At 44.4% G+C, this 14,939-nt stretch overlaps 1 protein-coding gene across 1 annotated transcript; it reads left to right on the top strand.

The window, feature by feature from the left end:
- The first annotated feature begins 1,713 nt into the window (after positions 1-1,713).
- On the top strand, positions 1,714-5,160 carry LOC147466136 (scarecrow-like protein 21). The gene is made up of 2 exons (XM_086524277.1): positions 1,714-3,732; positions 4,051-5,160. The coding sequence occupies exons 1-2, from the start codon at positions 2,362-2,364 to the stop codon at positions 4,738-4,740; spliced, it is 2,061 nt and encodes a 686-aa protein (XP_086380403.1). The 5' UTR covers positions 1,714-2,361; the 3' UTR covers positions 4,741-5,160.
- Positions 5,161-14,939: the final 9,779 nt, after the last annotated feature.

Raw genomic sequence — 14,939 nt, 5'->3', positions numbered from 1 at the left:
TTCAATTAATATAAGGGGATCCTAGGACGTTTGTGGAAAATGTGTACTCATTGCTTGTTGGGCTCAATGAGCACGGTATCACCTTGTTTGTTCAAACATGAAACATTTCTCTTTTTAGAAGATGATTACAATTACAATATGGACATGTGTATGCTCCCTTGTTATACTGATAACTATGCGTCGCGCGAGCACTGCCTTAGAGGGCCTCCACACGGTGAGTTTCATGAAATTCACATAACTTTTCCAAACTTATCCCTTAAATTTATGTCTCAACTTCACAAGCTTTCTTTATAAGTAAGCTTCAAAACTCAAGCAATGAATGAATTTGATATGTATAGGTACTACTCTATTTTGAACTAAAGGTATACACTTTATTTGGTACTCTTGAGCGTTCGTTATCTCTAACTTTTGCCATTTAGGCAAAAGTCGGAGAAAAGGAATGCCCTCCCTACTTCTAGTGGCTCTACTTTTAAGAAAAACATTAGTAAGAAGATCCCCTGCTCTTGCCATCTGTGCCCTCGCATGCAAAAACCCTCGCCTCAGCCCTCCTCCCTCCCCTCGCCTGCCCCCATGCCCCCCCCCCCCCCCCCCCCCCCCCCCCCCCCCCCGCGGCCCCCCCACCCAAAACAATATCCTTTGGGTTGAGCGGCCTCCTCCCCTGCACCTTGCCCAGCTTCTCCATCTCTACGCGAAGACCTCTCTTTCGCCCATCCCCATTGGTCTGCGCAACCTCCTCCCTTGCACCTCGCCCACCTTCTATGCCTTTGCACGAAGATGGCACATACCATACTCACATCATTTTGCATTTATCAAAACGATCTCTCTCTCTTTACAGTTCCTTCATTGTAAGTCCTCATGCACGGACCTCAGTTCCACTGGAACTCCAACTCCCAAAGTTGAGAGCATCTTTGATGATTCTCTCTCCCATTTCTTTTTCAGAATGTGTAACACCTACTTCTAACGATTCGTTTGGTTAAACTCTCTTTAACTGGGAAGGAGATTATTGCCAAGTTTCAAAACTATCCTCCCTTTGAAGCTCACCGTGTGGAAGCCCTCTTACTCTAATGTTTTTGGATGTGAAACGTGCCGCAACCCCTACAACCCTGTTTCACACTGAGCAATAGTCATTGAACCTGGAGCAAAAAAGCTCGAACATTTAGGCCTAGATTAATTATTTGGCGTTTACCTGTACCCTTCAACTTACCATCTTTTGTGGAATGCCGACGTGGCAATTTAGGAAATCTCGTTGTTGAATTTTAAAGCTTTTATAGAAGCGCGTGTCAATTGTAAATTAAGGTCGGTACGTGACGTGGCATGGGACTTAGGACAAATCCAGCGTCAAAGCCAATCAAGTGCTCCACCGTGGATCACTTCATTCTACGTGGAAGAGAATGGTCCGAAACAGCCGCTGCCGTCGCTGTCGGAAGACGCTGACATCAGAGACTTCAAAGCTCACACTTTCAAAATGGCCCATTGAGTGGGCTCCACGTGGCGCTTTTCTTCACGTGGAGAGAAGGTGCGGCGCGAGCGACCGCCAGCTGTCGGTGAAAGACGGGCGATGGCGGCAGTTGCAAGTGCGTTGCGGGCGACAGCTGGCGGTCGTGTCGACGCGGGAGGTGGGTTGCGTGTGCGCGATCGCGCTCATGCTCAGAGTCTCTCCCCCGGCCCCCAGGGTCTACCCCCCTCTCTCTCTCTCTTTCTCCGCTCTTCAGACTTCGAGTCCTCTGCGGCTGCTGGGCTCTCTCTCTCTCTCACTCTCTCTCTCTCTCCTCCCTCTGAGTCCGCTCCTCTGTTCAATTTCGCTCTATTTGTGCTGTGCAGCGTTGGTAGCGCCGCGCGCGTGAGGCTTGAGCCGCAGACAGAGGAGCTGAGACGCCATAGACTCAAGGCTCAAGCTGAGAATTTGAGAAATGAGAATCGGGATACTGTTGGATCTTCATGGTGAGTGGCTGAATTAGCGCCCACTAGGCCTATTCTATCTCTAGTACGCACACAGACACTTTCTCCAGGCTTCCACACGCGCGCCCACCCGCAGACACGCAGGCACAGACAAGATAGCCTCTCTTCCTCTTAAATAACCACCATGACCCACTGATATACGCGCATACTAGGAGCCCCCCCACCCCCCCACCCCAACACACATCCCCCCCCCCGGCTCTCTCTCTTTTTCTCAGAGCACGCTCTTCGTGAGGCGGCACAATGGAAGAACAGAGGATCCCTTTTCTTCTCTAATCGAGGCCCTTTAACTAATCACATGGGCAGATTCCATTTTCATCAGCCTCTCCTAATCTCTCTAGGAAGGCACAGATAGACACAATTGGATCCTCCCCCCCCCCCCCCCCCCCCCCCCCGGGAGCAGCCATGAACAATAATAACAGAGCCCAAATCTATTCCAGACTTAGTTGCTTTCCTCACCCTGCAGCGGCATCTTCTTCGTCTTCTTCTTCATGCCCTTCCCCTGCCCCTGCCTCCACTCCCCCTTTACCCTCCCCTGCATCCAATTATCCCCCCAACTTCGCCCTGGCGCGGGATCCCGGTCTCTCTCTCCTCAAGCTGCAAGCGGCTCATCGCCAGCATGCACTCAAGCTGCGTAATTTCCCCCCCCTCTCCCCACAGGAGTCCTCTACACTAAGCTTCTCGGATTCGGCCAGCAGCAGTCCGTTCGGGGCGCGTGCAGAGCCGTATCGCTCATCATCGCAGAGCAGAGAGTCTGCATGTGTGCAAAGCCAGCAACAAGCAGTAATTTCTCCCTTATTCAGACATGGTGATCTCTCCTCTGGGAGTTCTTCTTATTCACCAACCTCAGGGTATCAAGCTCTTCCTTTTACCCATAAGGTGAGCAGTACCACCCTCTTCAGGGACCTCCCGATCGTATGTGGCCCATCCCCATCTGCCGTACAAGCAGTACAGGAGCATCTGAGCAACGCTGCCGCCAAAACAACTCATCAACTCAGTGAGGATGGGCGTGCATCCACAGACTCAAAGCGCCTCAAGCGTAGTCTGGAGGATTTAGAGAAGGAGCTTCTTACCGATGATTCTGACATGGCTAATGGCTGTTTTTTCTCAGATGCAGCCACTAGCTCTTTCCTTTCTGAAATGGCAACTAATTCGGCCATGCCCAATGCATGTGCCACCGGCCCTGCAGGCTTTACAGAGCTGGCTGCAGACGAAAGAGATTGGACAGATGCTATTGAGGATTTTCTTTCGGCAGAGAGCTCCTCACCGACGACTACAGTCGAGCACTCCACCATCACCTCCATCACAAGCAACACATATGCCGTGCTCCCACATTCAAAGGCCTCTTCGCGCAACCCCAAGGAGCTTCTCTTTGCGTGTGCAGATGCCATCAACAATGATGATCTTGCAACAGCGCAATCGGGTCTCTCTGCGCTGGAGCAGTATGTGTCAACCTATGGTGATCCTATGCAACGGCTTGCTGCACACATGGCAGATGCGCTTGCCTCCCGATTGGAGCTTATCAAGAATGTGCAGAGTGACAGGCTTTCAAAAATAATGAGGGAGGCAAATCCAATAGAAGTGCTCCAAAGTACGCAGGTGCTTTACCAATGGTGTCTTCACTTTAAATTTGGGTATTTGGCAGCAAATGCAGCAATTGCAGAGGCATGTAGAAATGAGCGCAGCATTCATATAATTGATTTTAACATTGGCCAAGGTAACCAATTGCAAACACTGATTGGAGCCTTTTCGCAACGACCAGGTGGTCCCCCAAATGTAAGTTATTTATGGTCCATATGTGCAGACATGTTGCAAGAGGTGTTAATTAAAATGGGCCATGCTAAATTTCTTTACATGACTTGCAAACGCACGTGCACATGAATTTTCTGGCATTCTTGTTTGTTTGAGTGTGTGCACATGCACACGTGAAGTTATTAGCATTGCTATGATGATGGTTGCCATTCTAATCAGGAATTGAGTGATCAGTTTTTAGCAGACTACTTAAAATGCAAGAATGTTCATGAGGCAGTTTGTGTGTGCGCGTGTACATGTGATTCTGAAATGTCCTCATGTGATGATGGGCATACCTTGCAGATACGCATCACAGGTATATCCGATCCAAGTTCCCCAGCAAGCACGGTAGGGGTAGTGCAAAGGCTACAGGAAGTGGCACGGAGGGCAAAGGTATCCTTAGAGTTTAGGCACATACAAATGGAAGCATCACTTGTGGAGCCATGTATGCTTCAAAGGAAAGCAGGAGAAGCTGTTGCTGTAAACTTGGCATTCCATTTGCATAAAATGGCTGATGAGAGCGTCAGCACAAGCAATCCAAGAGATAGCTTGCTACGAAAAGTGAAAGCTTTAGAGCCCAAAATTGTCACAGTTGTCGAGCATGATGCCAATACAAATACGGCACCTTTCTACCCTCGGTTTGTTGAGACATTCAATTATTTCAATGCAATCTTCGAGTCTCTGGATGCGGCATTGCCCGGAAACAGCAAGGACCGTGTGAATGCTGAGAAGTTCTGCTTGGCAAAGGACATGATAAACATAGTGGCATGCGAGGGGGTGGACAGAATGCAAAGATACGAGGTGGCAGGCAAGTGGCGTGCACGGATGCTGATGGCAGGGTTTCACAGCCTGCCCACGAGCCCATCTACCAGTAAGTTGATCAAGGACCTTCTCTTACCTTATTCTCGCAAATACAAAATTAGAGAGGAAGCAGGTGCACTTCACCTCAACTGGCTGGACAGGTCTCTTGTGGTTGCTTCAGCTTGGCAATAAGGCTTGATGTAGGCTGGTATATAAAACTATGTATGGACTTGAGATTGTAAGTGTAAGCAAATGGGATTCTAATCTTCTTCTCCAAGAAGATGTGGAGTTGGAACATTGGTGCTTTATACTGACGGCGTGCAATGAGTTTTCTGAGCTCTGGTTGCTAGGGCTGAAGCACATTAATGTGAAACTGATCTTTCTTATGGTTGTAAGAGCCTTCTGCTGTTGGGGGATCATGCATGTATGCATATGCACATGTGCATGGGCATGAACACATTGTGCATTCGTGCATGAGCATGCACATATAGTTCATCATGTGCATGTGCATGCGCCTGCATGCAAGGAAAGATAGGTCGCCAAGATGAGTACTGTGCTCTTGATGAGCAAGCAAACAGATCTGATTATAACCAAGAGGACTTTTCTGCTTTACTGTGTCTGCAACAAGCAATGATCAAGGTCATATGAGGGACTGATTCTACTTGGTCTTGTTTTGTGAGAGTGTAGGCGAGCAATGGGTAGTCTTTCTCTGGTTTTCCTGTTTGTGCTGGATGTTAAATTTGTGTCGCAACGAGTAGTCTTTGATGTTATCTCTAACTGCTCTTCTCCCTTCCTCCTTCCCTGTCAACTAAGGTTGAGTATGCTCCTTTGCATGGGAAAATACCCCACATAAATTTACTTTATCAGGAAATGAACTAAGAGGTGATTGAAGCAAGATCAGTTCTCACAGTTGTAAGTGCATTGATAATGGAAACCCTACCCTTAGTTTTTCTGAGTGGATTTTAGGAATAGTAGAGAATCATCAGCAAAAAGTATGGCCATGACAGCTCATGAGTTGTAAGTTATCTATCTGGGAGAGAAAGGCCTTGAATGTCCCCTTTCTCAACGCCTGTTTCAAGCATGGTAGCTGGGGGACGAGAGAGAAGGTTCGAGTGATTAGGAAATTTTGGAGGTCATTTTGAGGGCCGAAAAGTATGCTCTAAAGTGATTTGACAAGGTCCCTTTACCCTTCCCCCTCCCTAGATCAGGGGAGGAGGAGCATGGAGCTGCAGAAAGCCATTGGAGATGGCTTTGTTCATGGCACTCAGCAGCAGCAGCAGACGAGAGACTCCTGTGAGACCTTAGACGTGTAGCGCAAGTGCTTCTGCCACATTTTGTCCCCAATCCCCTCTTCCAAGCAAGGCCTCTCCTCCATCTTGACGCCGCCCACTCTGGAGGTCTTGCCTTAACCAGCCCCCCCCTCCCGCGACAGTTCACCCCTGTCGATGACTAACCCTATGTCCTATACTGCGATGGCAGGTCTCCCACGTACTGGAGCTCTCCCTTTTGTTCCAAGTGACTACTGTTCATGAACTCTCTCGACCATTGGTAACCCTGAATGAGCGAGGTAACTTATTTCAGCCACATTTATCATTTTGTTTAGCTCTAATGTCTTGCATGATCAAAGGCATTCAGGTCTAGATCTTAACTCTAGTGCTGATAAATTTGTCAATCTAACATCCTAAACCCTGGTAACCCTAATCAAAGGGAAGGGAAGGCACATAGAACCTCAACAATCAGACTAGCCCTCATCTTTCTTCTTCTCCTAAAAATAAAGGAGGACAGATCAACAGTAACAATAGAGACTAATTTAGATGAAGAGGGATTGAGCCAAGAAAATTAAGGGTTCTTGATTCCTGTAAAAGACCTGGAAATTCAGCATGCTCAATTGCAAGATAGAGCGGAGATTGGAGTATCCCATGGAGCAAGACCTTTGTTAGAGACCTTGAAGTTGTGGATCGGAGATTGGAGTATCCCATGGAGCAAGACCTTTGTTAGAGACCTTGAAGTCGTGGATCTCTCAGTAGTGGAAAAGAAAGAGCATAAACAACTACTATTTGTTTCTTTTGGAGAATTCCAGTGATGCTCTCTAAATTGTAGGACATGGTTAATGGCTTATGGCTTATTAGAAACACTTCTCTCTCAGAGTTCAATTGGTACCCATAATTTAGCCCTAGAAGCCCTAAACTTTCTAAGGTTCTTGTTTGCGTGGATTTCCCTTACCCATAGATCTCTATCCCTGTCTCAAATATATAGGTTCTTGGATAGGTAGGGTATTGGGGTAGAGACCCCAAGTGGGATCACCAACTCCGCACAGAGGTAGATATGAGTACTAATCTAAAAACCCATGTCCTTGTTAAAGACTCCTCAGGCAAAGCCATCCACCTGCAAAGAGTGGTGCACAAAAATTTACCTAATGCTTGCTTTCAACAAGCACATTTCACTAAAGATTGCCCAAACATGAAATCTTCCCCCTCCCATGAGGGGACTGTTGACCAGAACAAGGCTGAGGGTTTCTAATCAATGTACAAATGAAATGCGGCAAGGGCCAACAAGGAAGTCAAGTTTTCTACTTCCAAAAATAGAAATAGTTGTTTAGTCCTCTTCTTGAGAATGTATCGACCCTTTTAACTATGATTTGGTTGATTCCCCCAAGGACATCTTAGGAAAGGAACCACATGGTCTTCAAGGTCCTAGGCAACAAGAAAATCTCACCTCTAAAGAAGAACATCTCAAGGACATCTCACGAAAGGAACCGCATACATGATCTTCAAGGTCCTAGGCAACAAGACAAGCTCACTTTTAAAGAACACCTCCCTACTAGGTATGAAGAAGACATGACCCAACCCTTTCTTGGTAATTCGAGAGCCAAGAGCTAGGGGGATGTCTTCTACCTCCGCCTAAGACTCAGAGGAAAAAACCATTCCTAACGCTGAGATGTAGAATGAGGACCTCACCTTTGCCGATCAATCGGAAGCATAGGATGAAAACTTCATAGATCTTGATAGTGCTAATGATAACCCCTATGTGGACATCCTCATGACACAAGTAGAAGAGGAAAGACTACCTATAACAACAATATCCAAGTCTCAAGAAGAAGAAAGAACCTTCCAAGGACCCTACAAGGCTTTCTGTTTCATTAGCGAAACCTCCTAAACAAGGCTTTCTGTTTCATTAGCGAAACCTCCTAAACAAGGTAAAAAATGAAGATCCCACTCTTCAGAGGTCTCTCTTTGAACTACAAAGGCATAATGGATCCTATTAGGCCTTGGTTTCAAGACATCAATTATAAACCAAATTTTATATGTCTACAGAAATTGAAGGTCTTTGGACAATCCCTAATCTCCAATATGTTAAGAATTGGTGCAGGGTACAATCAATATGTGCGCGTTTGCGGCACGTGTCGGAGCTAGGGACTTGCCAAGCACCGTGTGCGAGCCACGAAGGCTGCAAGCACACAACTAGCAGGCCTAGCAAGCTCACAGAGAACAGGGGTGTGTCACTCACCTCCCTGCGCTTGTCGTCGTGAAGGATTCCTCGCCGCGAAGAAGAGGGAGCCGCCGTTGTACTGCGGTCAACCGCCTCGCCGTTGCAGGTGCCGTCGCAATGCTCGATCACACACACACTCTCTCCCTCAAGCGCGCACACACACACACACACACACACACGCACACACGCGTACACACACACACACACACACACACACACACACACACACACACACACACCTGTGAGCACACAATGGAGATGGGGATGGAGATAGGGCAAGAGCACTTCTTCTATTGCACACTCAGAGAATAGGTCAATTTTAGGTTTAGGTGACTTTTATATGAGCAGGCCTCATTCACATTTGGGCGCCCATGCTTAGCCAACTAACCCTTGCGTGTTCCAGTTAGAGTGCGCCTTTCATCGACGATCACTCTACCCTTTTCCTATTGGATCGACAAGCCCGATGCCTGACTCTACTAAATAAATAATACGGCGTCCATCGTAGGCGATAGGGTGTCCGTGAGCCACGAGGGTTAACATGCCCCCCTTCCTGATGTAGGTTCCGTTCTCGGAAGCTATTGAGTTGAAGCTTGTTATGTCCATGTTGTAGAGCATCTGGATTTGAATCTGCAAGGCACAGTCACTGTTTCAGCAAGCGAAATTATATGGCCATAAATCATGAGGGGAATGTAAAGTACATGTGGAAATGAGTAAATGCAAGATTTATGAAATGTTAAACTGCCATTAAGGACAAATAAATCGCACTTTGAGTAAATTAATAATTTTTAGAGTTTTGGGCTTATGGGTGAGTCTATCAATTAGTTAGCTATGACTAAGGTTAAAACAACTACTCTAGTACTAGCTAAGCTAAGAAGATTATCTAAATGCAAGATTCTCTAATTGTGCTTTTCACCTTTGATTAGCCAACTAGCTCTCACAACTGCAAACAACAGCTTGAAATGTTAACTATAAGCGCGATGGAAGTCTTTTAAATGTCATTCATTTTTTTTTTCTTTTCTACTTTGGTTCACAATCATTTGACGTGTGTGCTTATTTTGTATGTCTGGGGCTTTTTGCTTCTCAAAGAAAAACGCCCACACTGGGAACCTCTAGGGATCTAGTACCATAGACAATACATGTGAGTGAAGTACCAAATCAAGCCAGGATTTCTCTTCCAGCATTAGATTTTTCATTTGTGGCACTTATGTTTTTTGCTTCCATTTTCTTTGTATTCTCACTAGTGTTTTTGTTGTTTAAGTGAGCAAACTTCTCTATGCCTTAAACATTCCTAAGGTCTCAAATACTCAGATAATTATATAAGCTAGGCCTAATGGTCAAGTAAATGAGTTAACCTAAAGTCACGGTCTCCTAATTTTAAGGCTTGTCCATAAGATTAAACTCTAGTTCTATAAACTTAAGCAAAGATAAATTTATACATCTATAATGGCAGATAACAAACATAACTATTGCACTCAAACAAACCATGAAAAATCATTATTAGCAATTATACATATCCACCAACATGAATCATGGAAAGTAGTACACCTGGAGGTATGGAGTTGCTCATTTCGTCGAAGCAGATGTCCTCAGCCATGTGGATGGAAATCCATATAAGTCCTACCTAACACATCCAAAAAACAAGCACTATACCTCTAGGAGGCATGTCAGTGTGAAAAAATTAAAACTCCTAGAAAACAAACTCAAAACACAATCCAAACCTCTAACTTATCTATCTGTCATCCCTTTTAGAATCAAGGAAAGAGGATATTATATAAACCGGGTGGCCACCCTAAGGCTAGGCCTCTATCCTCATCATCTAGATAAATGAAATCATTTTCCGTGAGGCCATAGTCTTCCTCGGTCTCTATTATTTCTTCTTCATCATCCTCTTGCGCAAGCGTGTTAATCAAGAACCTCGCGATGCGTGGATACTCATCTTGTGCAAAAGAATAAGCATGTGCCACCGGAGAAACATTCGCTATTGGGTAGGGATCACTAGTTATCCATAGACGTATCAGCCATTCTAACTCCTCAAAATTTTGCTCGCACGCAAGTCTCTCTACCAAATCCTATTCGCAAGAAAGTAGAGGATAGCAGATGTGAAACACTTGAGAAAAAGAAAAAGGGTACCTTTCATAAAAAATAGAAGCGCATGCCTCTGGTGAACTAGCCATCTCTGAGAATACAGATAGATTTGGTTAGGTCTTTAAAACATGAGTTGTTTTTGTGTGCTGCTTGATGTGACACAGTGAATTTAGACTTATGTGTAGGATCTGATAGGGTGCTCTCTCGTTGCTAGTTGCTCTTGCTCTTTTACATTTTTATTTATTTTTGCTAGAACTAGTATAAGGCTTTATATATACATTCCCTAGGATTGGAGATTGAGAGGTCAGGGAGGAAGGTTGAGAGGGGAGCAAGTGAATGATGGATGTCAGCAAAAACTCCCCCCTTCCTTGGGTAGATCATACCTTTTGGAATGATGTCGTCACCTTTTGAAACCAATTGTTCCAAGTTGTTACGGGTGAAGGCTTTAACCAATAGTTTTCGATCGCCCTATGAGTTTCATCTAGTTGCAAGGGTGGTAAGGTACTCTCCCATGATTTTATTTGCAACATTGTTGTAGGTGGTGAACCTACAACAGGAGGTGCAAAATCTTTCTTGCTTGTATGGATATGTACAATGGTAGGTGGAAGTTGTGTCAAAGCTTCTATTTCCGTATAGGAACTACATGAAGAGAAAGAAGCTTCATTTGATTTCCCTGTTCTTGAGCTAGGTGGAACAAATCGTTCTTTCTTTGGTACCCAAACTAGCCCTAGAGCGGGTGTGTAACATTCCGTGATTTTTTTCTTTCCACGATTTTCAATTTGTTTTGGAGCCACAGGATTGGGTTTACATGGGCCAGGTGACAAGTAAGAGCACAATTTACGTTTTGGCACCCAGATTTGATCATTTCCTTCATAGTAGCCTTGGGCTTCCAATAGTTTTTTAGGAATCCAACGCAACATTTCTTTACATTTCTTGGGACGAATGGGACGTCTCTTACCAGGTTGCTGTCTTTTAGCATTGGCTATGGTTGCTAAAGAAGCTTTAGGGACCCACATGTATGTTTTCTTTGTTATATTGGGATGGGTCTTGTGTATCTCAAGCTTTATTTCAGCTACATCAGTTGAAGCTCTAGAGACTTGGGCTATGGGGACATATGGTTCAACCTCTTGGACATGCAATGTTTTGGGTTTTATTTCCTTAAGAGGCAATATCTCAGGTACTATGGCTTGCGTGGCAGGGCTAAGAGTTGGTTTTTGCGTTGTGACACCCCAGTCCCCCAATCAATAGTGCATTTGGTGGCTATTATCCACGTGCGTCCTAGGTTTATATTACCCTCCATAGTTCCAGTAGGCATGACCAAAAAGTCTTGAGCTACAACCCCATTGTCATAATTGACAGAAGTGTGCCAGATTCCAAAAACCGTAGTTTTTTTCTTGTTGACACCCTTGACTTGGACAATACTTTCAGATAGAGGTGGCTTCCCTAACTGACACCACACCCCATATGATAGCAGATTATATTTAGCACCCGTGTCCAATAAGGCGTTATATAGCACTTTTCCATTGGCACTATTTAACTCAATAGGGTATCGTAGAGGCGTGTCAGAGTCCAACCAATCATCCTCTGTTTCAACGTGGAATGCATGTGTAACTCCAAGGTTAGCCTCTCGCTGGCGTCTTATGCGTTGTTGGCGCTCTTTCGCCTCAGCTTGAGCTTGTATCTTTTTCAATTCTGTTTGAGCCTTGGCTGTCTTTTTCGTATGGATGGCACGTAGCTCCTCTTGGCTTAAAGGATCATAATATCTTTTAAATTTGCTCCCATTGAGGAATCCAATGGTTTCAACTCCATCAAGAGTCTCCACACGAATGGTTCCTTGTGGGGTGATCTCACATACTCTATATGGTCCTTTTCCCGCATATTTCAACTTTTTCTTTTCGTTACGCACTCCATACATAAGAACTTTATCACCAACATTGATATCTTTGTTCTTTAGATGATGGTCAAACCATTTCTTCCTCCTATCTTTCTTCACAAGTGCATTTTGCACAGCTAATTGCCTCTCTTCATCTAGCCTTTCAAGGATATATAATCGCTCAACCAAGGGGTTACCATCCCAACCTTCTTGAGAAGCTACTCGAAGACTAGGAACGACAAACTCCCATGGCATAACCGCTTCTTGGCCATACACCATCTTGAATGGTGTGCAGTTAATGGCAACTTTATACGCAGTACGATAAGCCCATAGAGCTGATGTAAGCTTTAAATCCCAATCTATGCGATGAGCTTCCACTGTTTTGGTTAAGATAGAGATTAAGGTCTTATTGGTGCTCTCAGCCTGGCCATTTGCTTGTGGATAATAAGATGTGGATTTATGGTGAGCTATCATAAAGTTGGTAGTGAGTTCTTTTATTACTCCATTTATAAAATGAGTACCATTGTCACTCACAATATCAAAGAAACAACCAAATCTTGTAATAATGTTCTCAAAGAGAAACTTGGCAGTTGACCTTGCATCGGCCTTACGTGTCGCCCTGGCTTCCGCCCACTTTGTTACATAGTCAGTGGCAACGATAATATATCAAGATTGAGTGCTACGAGCAGCCGGACTAATTGGGCCTACAAAGTCCAAACCCCATTTTTCAAATGGTTGAGTCACTTTAACAAGATGTAAGGGCATCCTATCCTTTTGTTGTGTGATCTTGTAACGTTGGCATTCATCACATCCTTTTGCAAAAAGTGATGCATCCTTAAATAAGGTTGGCCACCAATAGCCTGATTGCAACACCTTTCTAGCTGTTAGTTCCCCTGAGAAATGTCCTCCGGCTATACCCATGTGGGCTTCTTGTAGTATGTATAAATACTCATCCTCACGGGCACAACGTCTAAGAATATCATCCTTCCCTAGCCTGTAGAGAGTTCCCGCAATGAGAGAGTAAGGTTCACATTATTTTAACAATTTTCGAGCTATGTCTTTACGAAGCTCTTTGGGTGGAAAACCATTAACTAGAAAGTTCACAATCTTCTCACTCCATTAAGGTATGGTTTCACCTAGGAATAGAGAAGTATTACGCAATTCATCATCGACTCCAATAGGGGCTTCACCATTGGGTATGCGAGACAAATGATCAGCCATGACATGTCTTTTACCAAGTCTCACCACAACGGTAAAATCAAACTCAAGGAGAATTAACAACCATCGTGTAATTCTTCCCGTGGAACAAGGTTTATTTACTAGATACAACAAAGCTTGATGATCAACATAGAACACAAACTTGTTGGCCAGAAGATAGTAGCGAATTTTTTTTACTATATAAATCATACCAAACCTTCTCGCTCTGTAGTGGTGTAGTTTCTCTCGGTATCATTCAATTGACGATTCGCAAAGCTGATGGGGTAGTCCAATTTATGTTCCCCTAGTTGAGCTAGAACACACCCAATAGCAAAGTTTGATGCATGAATATACACATGGAAAATTACATTCCAATCGGGTACTCGTACAATAGGAGCGCTGGTCAAGGTCTTTTTCAATGACTCATAAGCATAGTCACACTCCGCAGTCCAGTGGAACTCAATAAGAAGCTTGTACAAAGGACGAGCTATCTCGGTAAAGTTTAAAATAAACCGTCGGTAATAACCAACATGGCCCATGAATCTTTGAACTCCCTTATAGTTTGTAGGTGGTGGTAATTCAGCAATGGCTTTAATTTTGCTCTCATCTGTGGAAATCCCATTTTTGGACACTATATGCCCTAAAATGACTCCATGTTTAACCCAAAATTGGCATTTGAAAGGATTTAAGGAGATGTGATACAATCTGCACTTCTCAAATACTTTTCGTAAGCATGATAGATGTTCTTTCCAAGAGGAATAAACACAAAGGTCATCTAAGAAAGCTTCACAAAACTCCCTCAAATATTCTCTAAAAGCAGTGTTTATTAATCTTTGAAAGATAGCCGGGGCATTGGTTAAGCCAAAAGCCATAACACGAAATGCGAACACTCCAAATTCGGTTATAAAGGCTGTTTTAGCTTGGTCCTCCAACGCAATTGTGATTTGATTGTAGCCAGAGTACCCATCTAAAAAGCTATAAGCTTCCTTCCCTGCAACTCTTTCAAGCACATGAACCGAATATGGCAAGGGGTAATGGTCTCTCCTAGTGGCGGCATTGACCTTCTTGAGATCTACGCACAGTCTGAGTTTCCCATTCTTTTTTGGCACAATCACTATTGGAGACACCCATTCTGAGTGCTCAATAGGGTATATGAATCCGCATTCCACAAGCTTTTCAATCTCTTCTTGAACGATCTTTGCATATTTAGGATTCATTGGGTAGGGTCGTTGCTGAACTGGTTTAGCCATGCTATTCATGGGGATTGTGTGCTTCACCACGGAAGGTGGAACACCTTTCATATCATGATATGTCCAAGCAAATACATCCCTGAATTCCTTGAGAAGTTCTTTAAGTACACACTCCTCAGTCGCTGTCAGATCTTGGGCAATGAAGACAGGTTTAGACTCTTCTCCTGGGTCTGCTAACTCTATTTCCTCAATTATCGCTGGACCATCATAGACTCCATTGCTCCCATCGATAGGTTTTCTTTGGGCCTTTGTATACACAACCTTACGTTCCTCTGTGGTATAGGATTTGAAATGTTCAAGTGTAGGGTGTAAGTCTGTGGGATCCTGCTGTTCTGTGGATTGTGATTTAACTTCTGATTCCTTTTGTTGTTGAGCTAACTCTCGATTTTGTCGTCTCCTTACAGTACGGCTCAACCTTGGCTTCTCTGTAGCCTCTAGTTTTGCGATGTCAATGGGTTGTGGACTACACCACATAACGCTTTGAAGGTATTCACCCC

Source organism: Adiantum capillus-veneris, chromosome 1 (assembly GCF_014529385.1).
Source record: "Adiantum capillus-veneris isolate H3 chromosome 1, ASM1452938v2, whole genome shotgun sequence".
NCBI lineage: Eukaryota > Viridiplantae > Streptophyta > Polypodiopsida > Polypodiales > Pteridaceae > Adiantum > Adiantum capillus-veneris.
The sequence above is the reverse complement of the archived record's forward strand: the minus strand, read 5'-3'. Positions and strand labels throughout refer to the sequence as shown.

Coding starts and splice junctions, on each gene's coding strand:
- LOC147466136 (XM_086524277.1), top strand. CDS start 2,362: ATGAACAATAATAACAGAGCCCAAATCTATTCCAGACTTAGTTGCTTT. Junction 3,733..4,050: donor GACCAGGTGGTCCCCCAAAT/GTAAGTTATTTA, acceptor CATACCTTGCAG/ATACGCATCACAGGTATATC.